We start from the raw sequence: 15,271 nt of genomic DNA on the forward strand, positions 1-15,271 counted from the left end.
CCCAGGAGTTGGAGGTTGCTGTGAGCTGTAATGCCACGGCACTCTACCCAGGGGGACAGCTTGAGGCTCTGTCTCAAAAAAAAAAAAAAAATGATTGTTAAAAAGCTGAGCACAGTGGCTCACGCCTGTAATCCTAGCATTCTGGGAGGCTGAGGAGGGTGGATTGCTTGAGCTCAGGTGTTCAAGACCAGTTTGAGCAAGAGTGAGACCTCATCTGTACTAAAAGTAGAAAACTAGCCAGGTGTTGTGGCAGGTGCCTATAGTCCCAGCTACTTAGTAGGCTGAAGCAAGAGAATCACTAGAACCCAGGAGTATGAGGTTGCTGTGAGCTATGATACCACAGCACTCTACCCAGGGTGACAGAGTGAGACTCTGTCTCTAAAAAAAAAAAAAGATTGTTAAATGAATAAGTGAATCCCTGAGGCATTTTGTAACTGTCCCTCATCATCTGCTGCATTTTTGCTGATTAACTAGACTGTATGTAGAAACTCTTTGACTAGTGACTTCATCCAAGGCTTCTTTGGGGATCTTAGCTCAAAGATGAGGGTAAGGAACAGATGAGGAGAGAGTACCCTCCTTAGTTCTGGAGGAAAGTGATTATTGATGACCCTTACATTTTTGTTTTTGCTGACCTGCTGGAATTAGCTATCAATAGTTCTGGAGAAGAAATGCAAAGTACTTTGCATTTCCAATATATGGACTAGAATCATAATCCATCCATGTGATGTGAAGACATATACAAATTCAAGAGCAGAATGTAGGTATTTTTCATATTAATGTTCCCATTTGATTTATTGAACAACTGTGTCAAACCTGAAGCCAGGTAAAAAATAAAGACAATTATGACAGTACCAACCTTCCTAGAATTAGAAATCAGTATATGAAGACTGTTAAATTGACTTAAAATAATTAATCTTACCACCCCAACCCATCATGCTGTATTCCCTTACCCTGCTTTGTATAATACCAATCACCAAGGTATACATTATATTTATTGGTTTATTGTGTCTGTCTCTCCCAGCAGAATGTAAGGGCAGGGACTATGCTTCATTGCTGACATCCCCAGTTCCAACAATAGTGTCTGGCACACCTTAAGTACTTAATAAACATTTTGTTAATGAAAAAATTATTTTGGTATTTAAATTGCACTATTCAATGTGGCTTTAAGTGAATAGGAAAATAGTGCAAAGAAAAGCAACCTGATTTCAAAGTGAGAGATACTCCTGATAGAATTGGAAGCAGATAAATAGTGGTGAGGATGGAGTTAGGATCTGGGAGAACAACTGGTGTCAAAAAAATACATATTCATTGAGAAACTGTAGGGAACAAGGATCTTTGGAACTTATTAGCTTTCTTTTTGGATACACAGTAATTTTATTTGCAGTAATTTGGTGAAACAACCCAGCTCCAAGCAAATAAATATATTTAAAGTTTATTGATTCATTAGGCCATTTTTTTTTTGAGACGGAGCCTCAAGCTATCCCCCGGGATATTTCTTAGAAATCTTTTCTTTTCTTTCTTAGAAATCTTTTAAGACCCCCTCACTGAGAAGTTAATTCCAGAAGATCAGAAAAATGATTTAAGAAATCCTATGGCCCCTCCCACAAAACAACTTCTTCAGGATTCATATTTGAAAGTAAAGACTCTTCTTTTGCCTTGTTAGGTAAGAGAACGGAGAAGAGGGAAGGGAAAAAGAGAAAGATATGATGGGCCGGGCTCTTGAGTCAAGCACAGAAATCTTGCATCATGCAAAAGTTGCTGGCAAACCACAAAAAGCCATGAGAAAGATATAGAGGCAATTATAAAATACATCATGCTCCATTCCATACCAAGCAGAAAGTCAGTTCTGTCAATGAGGAAAATGTCTGCAAACCCCAGCGATCCATCAAAATAATTGTTATGAGGTGGGGGATAGGAAACAGTTTCTGAGTTACTTGGCTTATCACTCTACCAGCTTAGAAAAGTTTAGTTAATGGCCTAATGAATCGGCTCGGCGCCTGTGGCTCAGGCAGCTAAGGCGCCAGCCACATACACCTAAGGTGGCGGGTTCGAATCCCCAGCCCGGGCCTGCCAAACAACAATGATGGCTGCAACCAAAAAATGGCTGGGTGTTGTGGTAGGTGCCTGTAGTCCCAGCTACTTGGGAGGCTGAGGCAGGAGACTCGCTTGAGCCCAGGAGTTGGAGGTGGCTGTGAGCTGTGATGCTATGGCACTCTACCCAGGGTGACAGAGTGAGACTCTATCACAAAAAAGAAAAGAGAGAGAGAGAGAGAGAGAAAGAAAGAAAAGAAAAAGAGAAAAGGAAAAATGGTGCCATTTATAGCAGCATTAAGAGTTAGAAGAAACCCAGGTGTCCATTGATGGATAAACAAAATGTTGTAAATACATGCAATGGAATATTATTCAGGCTTAAAAAGGAGATAAAACTCTGACATTGGGCACAACATGGATGAACCTTGAATGAAATAAGCCAGTCACAAAAAGATAATATTGTATAATTCCATTTATGTGATGTACCTATAGTAGTCAAATTCACAGAGACAGAAAGTAGAGTGGTGGTAGCCAGGGGCTGGAAACAGGGGGTGTGGTGGTGGGGTTGCTGTTAAATAGATGCAGAATTTTACTTTTGCAAGATAAAAAGGGTTCTAAGGATTGGTTATACAGAAATGTGAATGTACTTAATGCCATTGAACTGTATGCTTAAATTTTATGCTATGTGTATTTAACCACCATTAAAAATAAAAATAAAATATAACAAATAATGCCAGAATAATTGGGTTATCTATAAGCAAGAAAAAAGAACTTCAACCTTTATCTACATTACATAGAAAAATTAACTTGAAATAGATCACAGACCTAAACGTAAAAGCCATAAAACTTTTCGAATAAAACATCAGAGAAAATCTTTGTGACCTTGGGCTAGGCAGTGATTTCTTAGATAAGACACAAAAGGCATGAACCACATCAAGAAGAATAAATTGAATTACATCAGAAATAAAAACTTTTGCTTTTCAAAGACATAGCCAAAATAAAAAGAGTGCTCGCTTTGGCAGCACATATACTAAAACTGGAATGATACAGAGGAGAAGATTAGCATGGTGTCTGTACAAGAATGAGATGCAAATTCATGAAGCATCCCATATTTTTCAATTTATCATTAGTCTTTTTCAATGTTGATGCAGGGTGCCCCCATTCAGGGCTGGGCAGGGATCCCTGTTTCCTAGGCCTGGGTAATAAGACTCTTCTGAAGTAGATGCCCTGACCCTTTTGCCCCAAGCAAGTGGGACTGCATTCATTTGTTAATACAGGCATCAACATTGAAGTCTGCCAAGTCCTGGCCAAATGTAATTTTTAAGATCTTTCTCTTTTACAAAACAGTATATAATCCCTAGGAAAAAAAGATCCATGATAGACTTCCCACTTGAATCTTTCCCTCTGCTAGAAGCTCTGGTGCTTTTTATTCCTTCTGTATTCCTTTCTATCAAATAAATCCTATTTTACCACTGATCTGTGGTCTGTGGGTTTGTTCTTCAAATCTCCAAGATCAAGGACCTACTGCAGGAAGAAAGTCTGCCAAGAATGTGATCTAATATTTTTCTTGTTAAGTAACAGAATTTTATCTAGCCAAGTGTCATGTCTGATTCAATAATGAAAATAACAAGAAAAAGTACAACAGATCTACTCAATAACAAAAATAAATTTAAAAATGAGCCACATACTAGGGAAAAATACTTGCAAAACATATTTTATAAAGGAATTTTGTTTAGGATATACATAAACTCATAATTTAATAATTGGACAAATAACTCCATTCTAAAAGTGAGCAAAGGATTTCAACAAATACTTCATTAAAGAAAATATACAACTTTCTATCCTTTTTAATTTTAAAGTTGTCAAAGGGAGAATGTGATGGGTCCTCTGGTGTGAAATTCTGGATTTCCTTGGGCCTTCTGGTAGGAGCAGTGATCAACTGTGCTGACAACACAGGAGCTGAAAATCTGTATAATCTCTCTGAAGGGGATCAAGGGACAATAGGACAGACTTCCCACTCCTGGTATGGGTGCTATGGTGATGGCTATAGTTAAGAAAGGCAAACTAGAGCTTAGCAAGCAAGTATATCCAATAGTGGTAATTTGACAATGAAAGTAATACCAGAGAAAAGATGGCATGTTTCTTTATTTTGAATATAATGTAGGAGCCATAGTAAATAATAAAGGCAAGATGAAAAGGTTCTACCATCACAAGACCAGCTGTAGAGGGAGGCACGGACTTGTGGCCCAGGATTGTGTCCACTGCTGACAGCATTGCATGATTCACCAGTGTATTTGTAAAAAAAAAAAAAAAAACCCAAAAAATCTCCCCAAATTATGTTCCTTTCTCCCCAAAAGAGGGAGGAGAAGGAGGAGGAGGAAAGGAAATATAAGAGATGGCCAAAAGATTTCTTTTTTGGAGGGGGACAGAGTCTCACTCTGTTGCCCTGAGTAGAGTACTGTAGCATCATCATAACTCACAGCAAACTAAAACTCTTGAGTTTGAGCAGACCCCCTTGCATCAGCCTCCAGAGTAGCTGGGACTATAATTGCTTGGAACGATGCCCAACTAGTTTACTCTTGCTCAGGCTGATCTCGAATTCCTGAGCTCTAGTAATCCACCCACCCCAGCTTCCCAGAGTGCTAGGACTACAGGCATGAGCCACTGTGCCTGGCCTCCAAGAGATTTCTGATTTCAGCTCCTACCTTTAAAAAGCTTGGAAGTTGTGACTACTGTTCTTACATAAAGACAAAGGTGGACAAACTGAAAATCAATGACTTTTCTTAGACCCATCAAGAACTTGGGTAAGAGAGCAAACTTCCATCCCCAAATTTGAAGAGATGGGCACATACAGAGAATCACAGTCAAAATTTGCTAACCTTCAACAGAAGCTGCTAGAGCCTTAAACTGGTAGGAATATTTAACCTCAAACTTTGATGAATTGCTGGAGTCTAAGTGTGGATTAGCATGAGATAAGAGACTCCTGGGGGGATGCAATCACGGGGTGGGGGATGCATTATTTTGGGGGCTTTTCCTGCAGGAACCCCTTCAGATTCTCACAGTGGGGATCTGAGGAAGATCCCCTAAAGAATCTGGCAGGGAAAGAGGACCAGTAAGTAACCATTGGGAAACCATTCCATAATCTTCTCCATCACAAAAGCCAATTTTCCAGAATGAAAAACTTTGCCAAAGGGCAAAACTTTGTTAAAGGGCAATATTGAAACATTATTTTATTTGGAGGAAGGGAATTTCAGCCCTCTCCAATCTTCTTGTCTCACCTAAGTTAAAATACAAACAATCATAGTCAACAGGTGGCACAATCTTGAGAAAATAGATTGAAAAAGAGCAAGGGGACAATATCAAAATGTATAGTATACGTGTATTTGGAATACCAACAGGAGAAGAAAGAGAAAACAGGGCAGAAGAAATATCTGAAGGAGTAATGGCCATGAACTCTTCAGATAATCTATCATTTAATGACAGACACAAAACCACGGGCCCAGGAAGCTCAGAGAACACCAAGCAAGATAAATACCCCAAACCAAAACACACCTAGAAACATCATATTCCAACTGCAGCAAATCAAGGACAAATTGAAAATCTTGAAAGAAGCTAGGAGGGGAGAAAAAAACTTTACTTATAGGAGAAGTATTATAGTGGACTTTATATCAGAAACTATGCAAGCAAGAGGAACATGAAGTAAAATCTTTAAAGTATTGAAAGAAAAAAATGCCAACCTAGAAGTCTATATCCAGTACAATTATCCTTCCAAAGGGAAGAAGATACGATTGAGAAAAACTTGTAGAATTTAATGTGTGTGTGTGTGTGTAAAACAGATTCTTTTTACTTGTTTAAAATAAAAGAAGAAAATTGGAAATCCTAAAGCAATTCCTCACTTCATTTACTCTGATTTTGATGATACATTAAGCCCAAAGAATAAAGAATGTTGTATGAAAATAACATAGACTAACATTTGTTTTCATTCCCCTTATTATGGGTATATAATAATTCTTTCTTTGTTTTTCAAGCTTAATTGTTTATAATTTGTTATTTTGAGTTTTATCTTTTGCAGAATTTTGAAATATTAATGCAGCAAAAATGTTATGCCAACTATGCAAGTTTTCCATTATATCTAATACTATTTAGATCCTGTCCATGTATTTAATATGAAAAGACTCAAACCTGTTTAATGATAGCTAATTATTTTCAGTTTTAGATAATTACTATTTTAAGTGATTATTCTTCTGTAGGAAGTTAAATGCTGTTTATAATGCAGTCACATTTTTTCTTTTAAAATGCTGCTTTAAAATAATTTCTCATAATATGCATAGTCTTAAAAGATAAAGCTGCTGAAGCACCAAAAAAAAAAAAGGAGGAGGAATAAAGACTTTCTCAGACAAACGCAAATTGAGAAGATTCATTGACGGCAGACTTCCTCTGCAAGAAATGCTCAAAGTTCTTCAGGCAGAAGGAAAATGATATAGGTCAGAAGCTGGGCTCTATAGAGCAAAGAACGTCAGATAATAACTGAAGGTAAAATGAAATCTGAAATTTTTCTTATTCATTTTTTTACTTTGAGACAAAGTCTCAACCATATACCCTGAAAATCACACAGCGTAGGCTCTTCAGGGGCACAGGGTGTGTCACAGGACCAGAATGGCAGATGCCATCCAGAGAGTTGTGCTTTGTCCAGAAGTAGCAAGGATGCATCATGGGTAGCGCTCCAGAAGCAAGGCCCTGCCCCACTGCACTATGCCTTTTTATAGGCAAGTAAGTCAACAGAAAGGCTTTTTCACAACTCAGGTGGATGAGGAAATGGTTTGAACCTGGGCACTGCCAGCTGCCCTGGGGAGTTGCACATCCTCTCCTACCACTTGGAATCCTTGTGGGACATCAAGAACATATGCAGTCCCTCTCACTGCTGGCCTAGTTTCAGGTAGCAGATAATCCTTTCTCCATAGCTGCATATTAGCAGCATTGCTTAATTGGCTCTGAATCTTTGCATGGTCACAAGGCTGATTTTGTCAATATATCCACAGATGATCTGGCTCAGAAGCCAGATTCATGCTAACAAACTCACACTGATATTGAAACCAGAATGGTAATTTATTGCTTTGTGATGAGAAATATACCTAGTAGGCATGCCAGAATATAATCAAGTTGGCTGTTTTTTTTCCCATCTAGGAAAAAAAAATTTAGTTTTGGGCGGCACCTGTGGCTCAAAGGAGTAGGGCACCAGCCCCGTATGCCAGAGGTGGTGGGTTCAAACCCAGCCCCAAAATGTGCAAAAAAAAAAAAGTTTAGAAAAGAAAGGTTGCCTAAGGAGTAGAAAATCATTGCAAGGGTCCTTGAATAGTGTTAGAAATTTAGTAGGCATTCAATCCATTCAATAAACATTTGTTGAATGAATAAATGCTATGAAATTTATTCATATGGTCAAAATGAGATAGACACCCACTTATCAGAGAAAGTTGCACAGTGGAAAAAAGTATCAGCTTTGGAGTTACACCAAGAAGAGGCTAAATCCCCAGTGTGCTACTTACCTCACTGAGTTTCCATTTCTTCATAAGTAAAATAAGTATAAACTATAGTCAGGTTTGGCTGAATATAATAGGAAACTCAGAAACAGTGGCTTTAAATATTATAGATTACTGTTTCTGTTTCACATAGGAGAAGTCCTGGATATAGGCAGCCCATGGATGATGTGTGGCTTTGTGGATGTTGGGTACCCAGGCTCCATTCACTCTGTTCCACCATCTCAGTGTGTGACTTTCATTTTCATTTATCTCATGATTTAAGATGGCTGCTAAAGCTTCAGCCATCACATCAATCTCTCTCTCTCAAAAAAGCTCTGATTTATACCATTCGGCAGTTTCCATCATGTAACATTCCCACAAAAACTGACTTCAAGCTACCAATAGTTTAACCGGCATATTACAAAATTCCAAAATATTTAATAATCAGTTCTTGAGAGCCTCCAACTGTTTCTCTGACACACTTTCCTTCTTGCCTGGTGGTGCTAGAGTGGGCATAGGCATTCTGAGATTCTACAATGGGGATGTTGAATTGATGTTGCATTAGCTTAGGCTTAATATCATCTATTGGCTCAGCGCCTGTGGCTCAAGCGGCTAAGGCGCCAGCCACGTACACCCAAGGTGGCGGGTTCGAATCCCCAGCCCGGGCCCGCCAAACAACAATGATGGCTGCAACCAAAAAATGGCCAGGCGTTGTGGCGGGCGCCTGTAGTCCCAGCTACTTGGGAGGCTGAGGCAGGAGACTCGCTTGAGCCCAGGAGTTGGAGGTTGCTGTGAGGGTGATGCCATGGCACTCTACCCAGGGGGATAGCTTGAGGCTCCGTCTCAAAAAAAAAAAAAAATATCATCTATTTATGTGGTTGAAGGCACTTTCATATATACTTAGGTCTACATTATTGCTAGACCTCCTGGGGTAGAAATAGCTTTCAGGAATAGTCCTGGCCCACTGTGCTGACCTGCCTGAAGTTGTGACATGAATGTGCAGGGCCAGAAATCATATCACGATATGAAAGTTTCCTACAGGTCTTCACCCCCAAAGTATGTGGGTAGTTGTTTCAATCTGTTCAGGCTGCTATAACAAAATACCATACACTGGGTGGCTAATAAACAGAAATTTATTTTTCATAGTTCTAGAGGCTGGGAAGTCCGAGATCAAGCCACTGGCAGATTTGGTGCCTGATAAGGGCCCTCTTTCTAGTTCATAGATAGCATCTTCTTGCTGTGCCCTCACATGGCAGAAGGAGCAAGGCAGCTCTCTGGGGCCTCTTTTATAAGAGCACTAACCCCATTCATGAGTGCTCCCCTCTCATGACCCAGTCACCTCCCAAAGGCTCTACTTTCTAATACTAGCACAATGGTGATTAGATTTCAATATATGAATTTGAGAGGATACAAACACTCATAACAGTAATGAAAGAACAAAAAGATTTGAAATTCTCAGAGTTATTAGCTGGCATGTGGGAAATAATCAGCTATTAAGGTAAGGATTTGGTTCTTATTGATGTCTAGCCAAAATGGTTCTCTCCTGTTAGGAATAAACATGATAATAAAACCATAAAATTTCCAACAATTTGGCTTGGCACCTGTAGCACAATGGGTACCACACTAGTCATATACACCAAGGCTGGCAGGTTCAAATCCAGCCTGGGCCTGCTAAACAACAATGACAAATGCAACAAAAAACAGCTGGACATTCTGGTGGGCTCCTGTAGTCCCAGCTACTTGGGAGGCTGAGGCAAGAGAATTGCTTAAGCCCAAGAGTTTGAGGTTGCTGTGAGCTGTGATGCCACAGCACTCCACTCAGGGCGACACAGTGAGACTCTGTCTCAAAAAAAAAAGCTCCAACAATTTAAAAAAGTGTGGGTGTAAATCTGTCCTGGTACTTTAAAACAGCCAATATGTCTAGGTATGAATTGCTATGTGTTATATACCACAACATATGGATCATATCTTAACATATTAAATGAGTATGAAGCTGAAAGAAAAATTTCTAAACAATCAGAAATTAAGAAACAAACACTGACCAATCATGCTAGAGGACAGACTGAATTACCTTTATATCCTCTTTAGAGAAAATATTGCAAAATTGTCATATGAAAAAAAGGATCAACAAACATGTAGCCAAAAATGTAGGAAAAACTATTACAAATGTGTAGTAGGCATAACGTAATAAAAATGTTATAACTATATGGAAAAAAGATATAGTGAGATACATACATTACATTCATTGTACCATACCAAAAAACCTAAAGCCCTTTTTGTTTTTCATAACATTGACGTTTTGGAGGAGTCCAGGCCAGATGTTTTGCAGATTGTCCTACACTTTGCATACATCTGATTGTTTCTTCGTGGTTAGATTCAAGTTAGACGTTTTTTGTAAGAAGACCACATAGGCGACACTGTTCATTTTTCAAGTCCATTACATCAGGGAGCAAATGAGGTCGGAGAGCCTCTTATTGGTGATGCTACTTTTGGTCATTTGGTCAAGGTGGTGGATACACCGTGCATGTCTGTGTGTGTGACACACACAGGGTGGACATAAAGTTCGTGTGCAATTTACTATGTTAAACTAATTTAAATTGCACACGAACTTTATGTCCACACTGTATATATTTAAAATCACACAGCGACTAGTTTTACACTCTGAGAAGCAAAGTATGAGGCAAAACTCAGAATGCACAGCAGGAGGCAGTCGCTTTCCCAGACTCTAGGGAAAAATACAGTCCAACCACGCCCACCTACCCCTCGCCCCGCGCCCGCCCGCGTCTCTTTTCACGGAATTCAACCCTCAGAACCAGAGAGCCCCTACTCACACGCGCCCAAATCATTTCCCAAGAGCAAGCTTGCGCTTGCGCAGTCTCCAGGCGGTTCCTTTCCAGTGCCCGACCGCTTCTTTCTCCTGCTCTCATCCGGCCCACCCCTCTAGCCCCAGCTCTAGCTTTCCCCTAAGGGGTCATCACAGGGCGCCAAACACTAGCCCGCGGGAAGGACGGGGGTGGGGCGCGGCGCGGCGCGGCACGTCAGTGGCCTTCCGGCCGGAAGTCCGTAGCCTCTCAGGCAGCTGATTGGCTTTCGGGCTGGCGCCTGTCTCAGCCCCCGCGCCAGTTTCGGGCTGGTTGGCGCGGAATCGGGAGATTCTGGGGCCATGGCGCCGGTGCACGGCGATGACTGCGAGCTGGGGGCGAGCGGTGAGGGACGACTGCGCGCGTGGGGCTCCTGGTTGGGGCTGTGGCGAGATTGCGGGTGATGGGTTTCGGGGTGGGGGGCGTCTCTGCTTCATTTTGCCCTGTGGGTCTCTTTGGGCGCAGACCTTGGTCGTCTTGAGTGGGGCCCTTTTTGGAGTCGGACGGGGTTTCCTAGCAGGATGGTTTGCTCTTGGCAAACCAGAACCGCGGAATTTTTTGTTTGGAAGGCTGTCTCACCTCTGCTACTGATGGTCTCTGCTGTCGCTTGCCTTTCTTTTTATTTCTTTTGGTGAGTTGCATCCACGTGCTGGGCATAACTTCATCCAGACTGACCTCGGCTGGGCACTGTCTTGGCGGAAAGTGTTTTTCTGCTGCCAACCCATGTATTTGCTTGAGGGCTAGGAGAGAACAGATGTGTGTGCCCTCTTTTTTAGGAACTCCCAGAAAGCTTGTCATACGTTATAACTAAGCAGGAAAGAAAGCTCTGAGTGCTGTCACAAGATCCAAATGAGTTTTGTCTTTTTAGGTAATGGGTTTCTATTTTATGCATTAACAATTTTTAGTTCACATTCTTTTCTGTAAAGTTCTTCAAGTGCTGCATAGAAATAGTGTTCACAATTCACTTCTGGTGAAGTTTCTAAAAAGAGGCGCGTCAGTTCAGCATTTCGGCTGCCCTGTATACCACTCAGTTTGTCAGTAGTAATCTAAAATTTCCCAAAATAGAATACAAAAATGCAAATGGTTTTGTCTGATTTCTGAACAGTGTTCAACTAAAGTGTCTTAACTTTAGTGAACTTCTAACTTAAAATCAGATGCTTCACTTCACATCTCCTGTCACTCAAATACATCACCATTAATGAGAACTTACTTCCTAATCAGCTTCCTTTGCATTCCCCTAGTTGTGAATCACAGATTTCAATTTGTTCTAGCCTTCATTTTTTAAGACAATTTATTTTGGAGAGACGACTAGCCTGGATTACAAATGGGATGTAGGATGTGAGTATGTGAACAGTCTTTGCATCCATCAGTGATTTGCCACTAAGCCCTTTCTTCACCCTAAAAACTGTACGTCATCTGTGAACATCAAGAAAATCACTCTTTGGAGGATACTATGCAATCTTTAGATCCTTCTTAAGTCATACTGTTGATTAGTTGCTGGGGACTTGTGACTGGAATTTTTCCTTTAGGGCAGACTGAAAGATTGTTACCTGAAAGACTGTTGCAGGCTGGTCTTTGGGGAAGGGTGGAGGTACATGGTAATTCTGAGCCAAATATTTAAGCCTTTGTAACTGGATTTTTTTTTTTAATGCTTATTCTTTTTTGCTAACTTGACTGCAGGAAGTATTGGAGACATAGTCCAAAAAAGAAAATCTAGGTTGTTTTTTTTTTTTTTTTTTTTTTTTTTACCTTGAGGATTAGAAGGTGGAGCATCTAAAACATAGCAAAGAAAAGTTCAAAAGTCTGTAACTAGCTGTTTGTATATATGAAAAGAGATCAAGGGAAGTTTAATGATCAAAAAAGTGGATACAGTGATTCATTCATTTGTTCATTCAGCAAATATTTGTTATGTACCTACTAGGAATAGGCATTCTGCCAGGCAGGCTCTGGCATTACAATGGTGGGTTGGCTGGGCATAGTTTCTGTCTTCGTGAAGTTGAATTATAACTATTTTAACTGCATAATTATATACAGTCCTATATTGAGGCTTCCCTGAGAAAACTGATTTATTTTTACTTTCTGTAGCTAGACTGCAGTACTGCTAGATGTAGTGTATGTGGGGTTATGTGCATATGTGTTTGACTATCCTGTATCTGTATACACACACAGACATTAAATGAGCTTCTGCTGTATTGCTAAGTGCAAGGTACGATTGGTATCCTCATATAATCCTTAACAGCTTTTTGAAGCAGACATGATTGTCTCTATTTCACAGATGAGGGCCCTGAGGCTCTGCATTAGAGTTCTTAGTTGTCAGCTGCAGGAACCAACTGTAGTTGATTTAGACAGAAAAGGAATTTATTAGAAGAATATTGTGTTTTTCACAGAAATTCCAGGAGAACTGGAAAGCCAGTCTGGGGGCTACTTAGCCAGGAACAGCGTTTGAAAGTGTGTCAGGGCTCGGCGCCTATAGCTCAACCGGCTAAGGCGCCAGCCACGTACACCTAAGGTGGCGGGTTCGAATCCCCAGCCCGGACACGCCAAACAACAATGATGGCTGCAACCAAAAAATAGCCGGGCGTTGTGGCGGGCGCCTGTGGTCCCAGCTACTTGGGAGGCAGAGGCAAGAGACTCGCTTGAGCCCAGGAGTTGGAGGTTGCTGTGAGCTGTAATGCCACGGCACTCTACCCAGGGGGACAGCTTGAGGCTCTGTCTCAAAAAAAAAAAAAAAAAAAAAAAAAAAGAAAGTGTGTCAGAAAACTGAGCCAGTAAGGAGATCATTGCCAATCCTGACCAAATACTTGATGTTATAGCTTGCACCTTAGGACATAGCTTCGTTGTTTTTCCAGGTTCTCAATCCTCCTGTAGCTGTTGTTCCTTAAGCCCCTCTCCTTTCCTTGTGACACTAGCTTCCGATTTAAGGTATGAGCAGGTGTTTCTAATTTGTGGAGTCTGTTTTATGAGCCCATGATCTAGTTGCAAGGGTATCTGGAAAAGCGCATCTACCTTTTCAGCTTCTGTAGTAGGACTTAGGCTCTGCATCTTATCAGTACCTATAAGGGGGGAATTTCACAGTTTCACATGCTAGGTAGCTTACAAGATAGTTGTCCACTGCTTAAGTGGCGCTTCTCCCTAATCTGGTTCTCCGGCTCACTACGTTCTCATATGGAATTTATTTTCCACACTAACTTTCTCCTAGTTTTTTAACAAACTTTGCATTTTCATCCCTTTGTAATTTGACTAATGCCTCTTCCTTGCTTGTGCTACTTTTTACCTTGTTCTCTGGTGGTGAAATTCAACTCCTCTCTCTAGGCTTGTATTGGAAACCTCCTCTGTGAGGGCTTCCCTGATTTCCTAGGCACAGTTTATGGCTCTCTTTGCTATGTTTCTTCAGTACTGTGTTTTTTACCTCTTCTATGGCACCATGTTTATGTTATGATGGTAGACTCAGGTACTTTTGCTATACATGACTGGGAGCCCCTTGAGGACAGGCAGCTCTCTCTTATTTGTAATTTGTAATTATACCCCAAACTGTGTAGTGGAGCATTGTTGCTTGTGGAATAAGTCTATTTGAAGACATATGGATTTTGTCAGGAGTCAAGGAATCTTGAAGGGAATACATTGAAGCCAACTTTTCACTTTCACTGGTCATGTTCAGTAATCTCTGAAACCTTTTCATGTAGGCCTGCTCATGATTTTTGAAATCATTTGAGTGATACCCAAGATTTTGTGGCTGTTATCATTAAGTGCCTGCATTCCTTAATTTTTACTTACTGTCTTTCTGATAATGGATTTAAAAGTCAAATGTGAAAGTCCAACAATAGACTGAGAGATTCCGTTTCTAGAAAGCTAGAAAAAAAATAAGATCTCTAATTATGTTACACCTTTAAGATATAATTATATCTTCCATTTCAGACAAACAGTCAAACAGCTAATGTTGTTGAGAACATTCCAGTGGGTTTGGAGGTTTTAGGATGCTTCCTATCAGTACTTCTCCTTTTCTCTGCCTGCTCCTTTTTATAAATTAATTAGCACCAAATACAATAAAATACTCCATTTCACAGATATAGATGGCAGTCATGCTGAACCTACACTCATGGCTGACAGGCAACACTGTAGTGCTTGCCTTGGTTATTCATCAGCTGGCATATGAAAGTCTTAATTCTGTGGATGAATTCTTTTCAGTATGTGTGTAGAGTGGTCAGTTTATAATGACCAAAAGCATGAATAATTCAGGAGTTGGATGAATGAACACTGAGTCCACTGGTAGTTCAGTAACTTGACAAAACGCAATTTAATCTTTGTGGGTTTTTTACTATCATTCTATAATGTCATAACTTACTGAGGCCTTTAAATTTGTGATAGAACAATAATTTCCTCAACAATCTTTGTTAACTCCCCGTACTTCCTAATCTATTTCTCCTTTGAAATTCCAGGTACTTTACCTGAACTTCTGTTAGGGCATGTATCACCTATTTCTACATACAATTTTAGAGCCAGTTGCTACTTACCTCCCAAATTAGATGGTAGCTTCTGTGAGTACAGGGACCATGTCTTTTTGATCTTTGTGTCTCTCATAATGTCTAGTACTTTGCAAAGAGCATATGCCCCTTAAAGTCTTGATTAACAGAATATAAAATGAATTCTTCTTTTATAACCCACTGGATTACTTGTGGCTTGTCATTTCTGATGGAAAGATTATGGACTAGCTAATGGCTGATCTCCTTTCTCTAGTGTCTCCACAGGATATCAGTTGGAGGAAACAATAACAGAGGCTTCAGTTTTAATTGTATCTTAGGGAAGTTTTTTTTTTTTTTTGAGACAGAGCCTCAAGCTGTCCCCCTGGATAGAGTGCCGTGGCAT

General features: G+C 40.3%; 1 protein-coding gene, 1 non-coding gene and 1 pseudogene across 2 annotated transcripts in view; all 3 read left to right on the forward strand.

Annotated features, from left to right (window-relative positions):
• Positions 1-4,312, forward strand: part of LOC100962481 — a 6,703-nt pseudogene extending 2,391 nt beyond the window's left edge.
• On the forward strand, positions 3,038-3,147 carry LOC111726016. The gene has a single exon (XR_002773920.1). It is a non-coding gene; the product is annotated as a U6 spliceosomal RNA (small nuclear RNA).
• A 6,377-nt stretch (positions 4,313-10,689) lies between the features above and the next one.
• POLA1 (DNA polymerase alpha 1, catalytic subunit) overlaps positions 10,690-15,271 on the forward strand; it is a 307,100-nt gene continuing 302,518 nt past the window's right edge. The window contains exon 1 of the mRNA XM_023514374.1: positions 10,690-10,753. Coding sequence (XP_023370142.1) covers positions 10,711-10,753 — 43 coding nt within the window. The 5' untranslated portion in view covers positions 10,690-10,710. The remainder of the gene's footprint in view (positions 10,754-15,271) is intronic.

The sequence above is a fragment of the Otolemur garnettii genome, unplaced genomic scaffold (assembly GCF_000181295.1).
Source record: "Otolemur garnettii isolate 467f Iridium unplaced genomic scaffold, OtoGar3 scaffold00051, whole genome shotgun sequence".
NCBI lineage: Eukaryota > Metazoa > Chordata > Mammalia > Primates > Galagidae > Otolemur > Otolemur garnettii.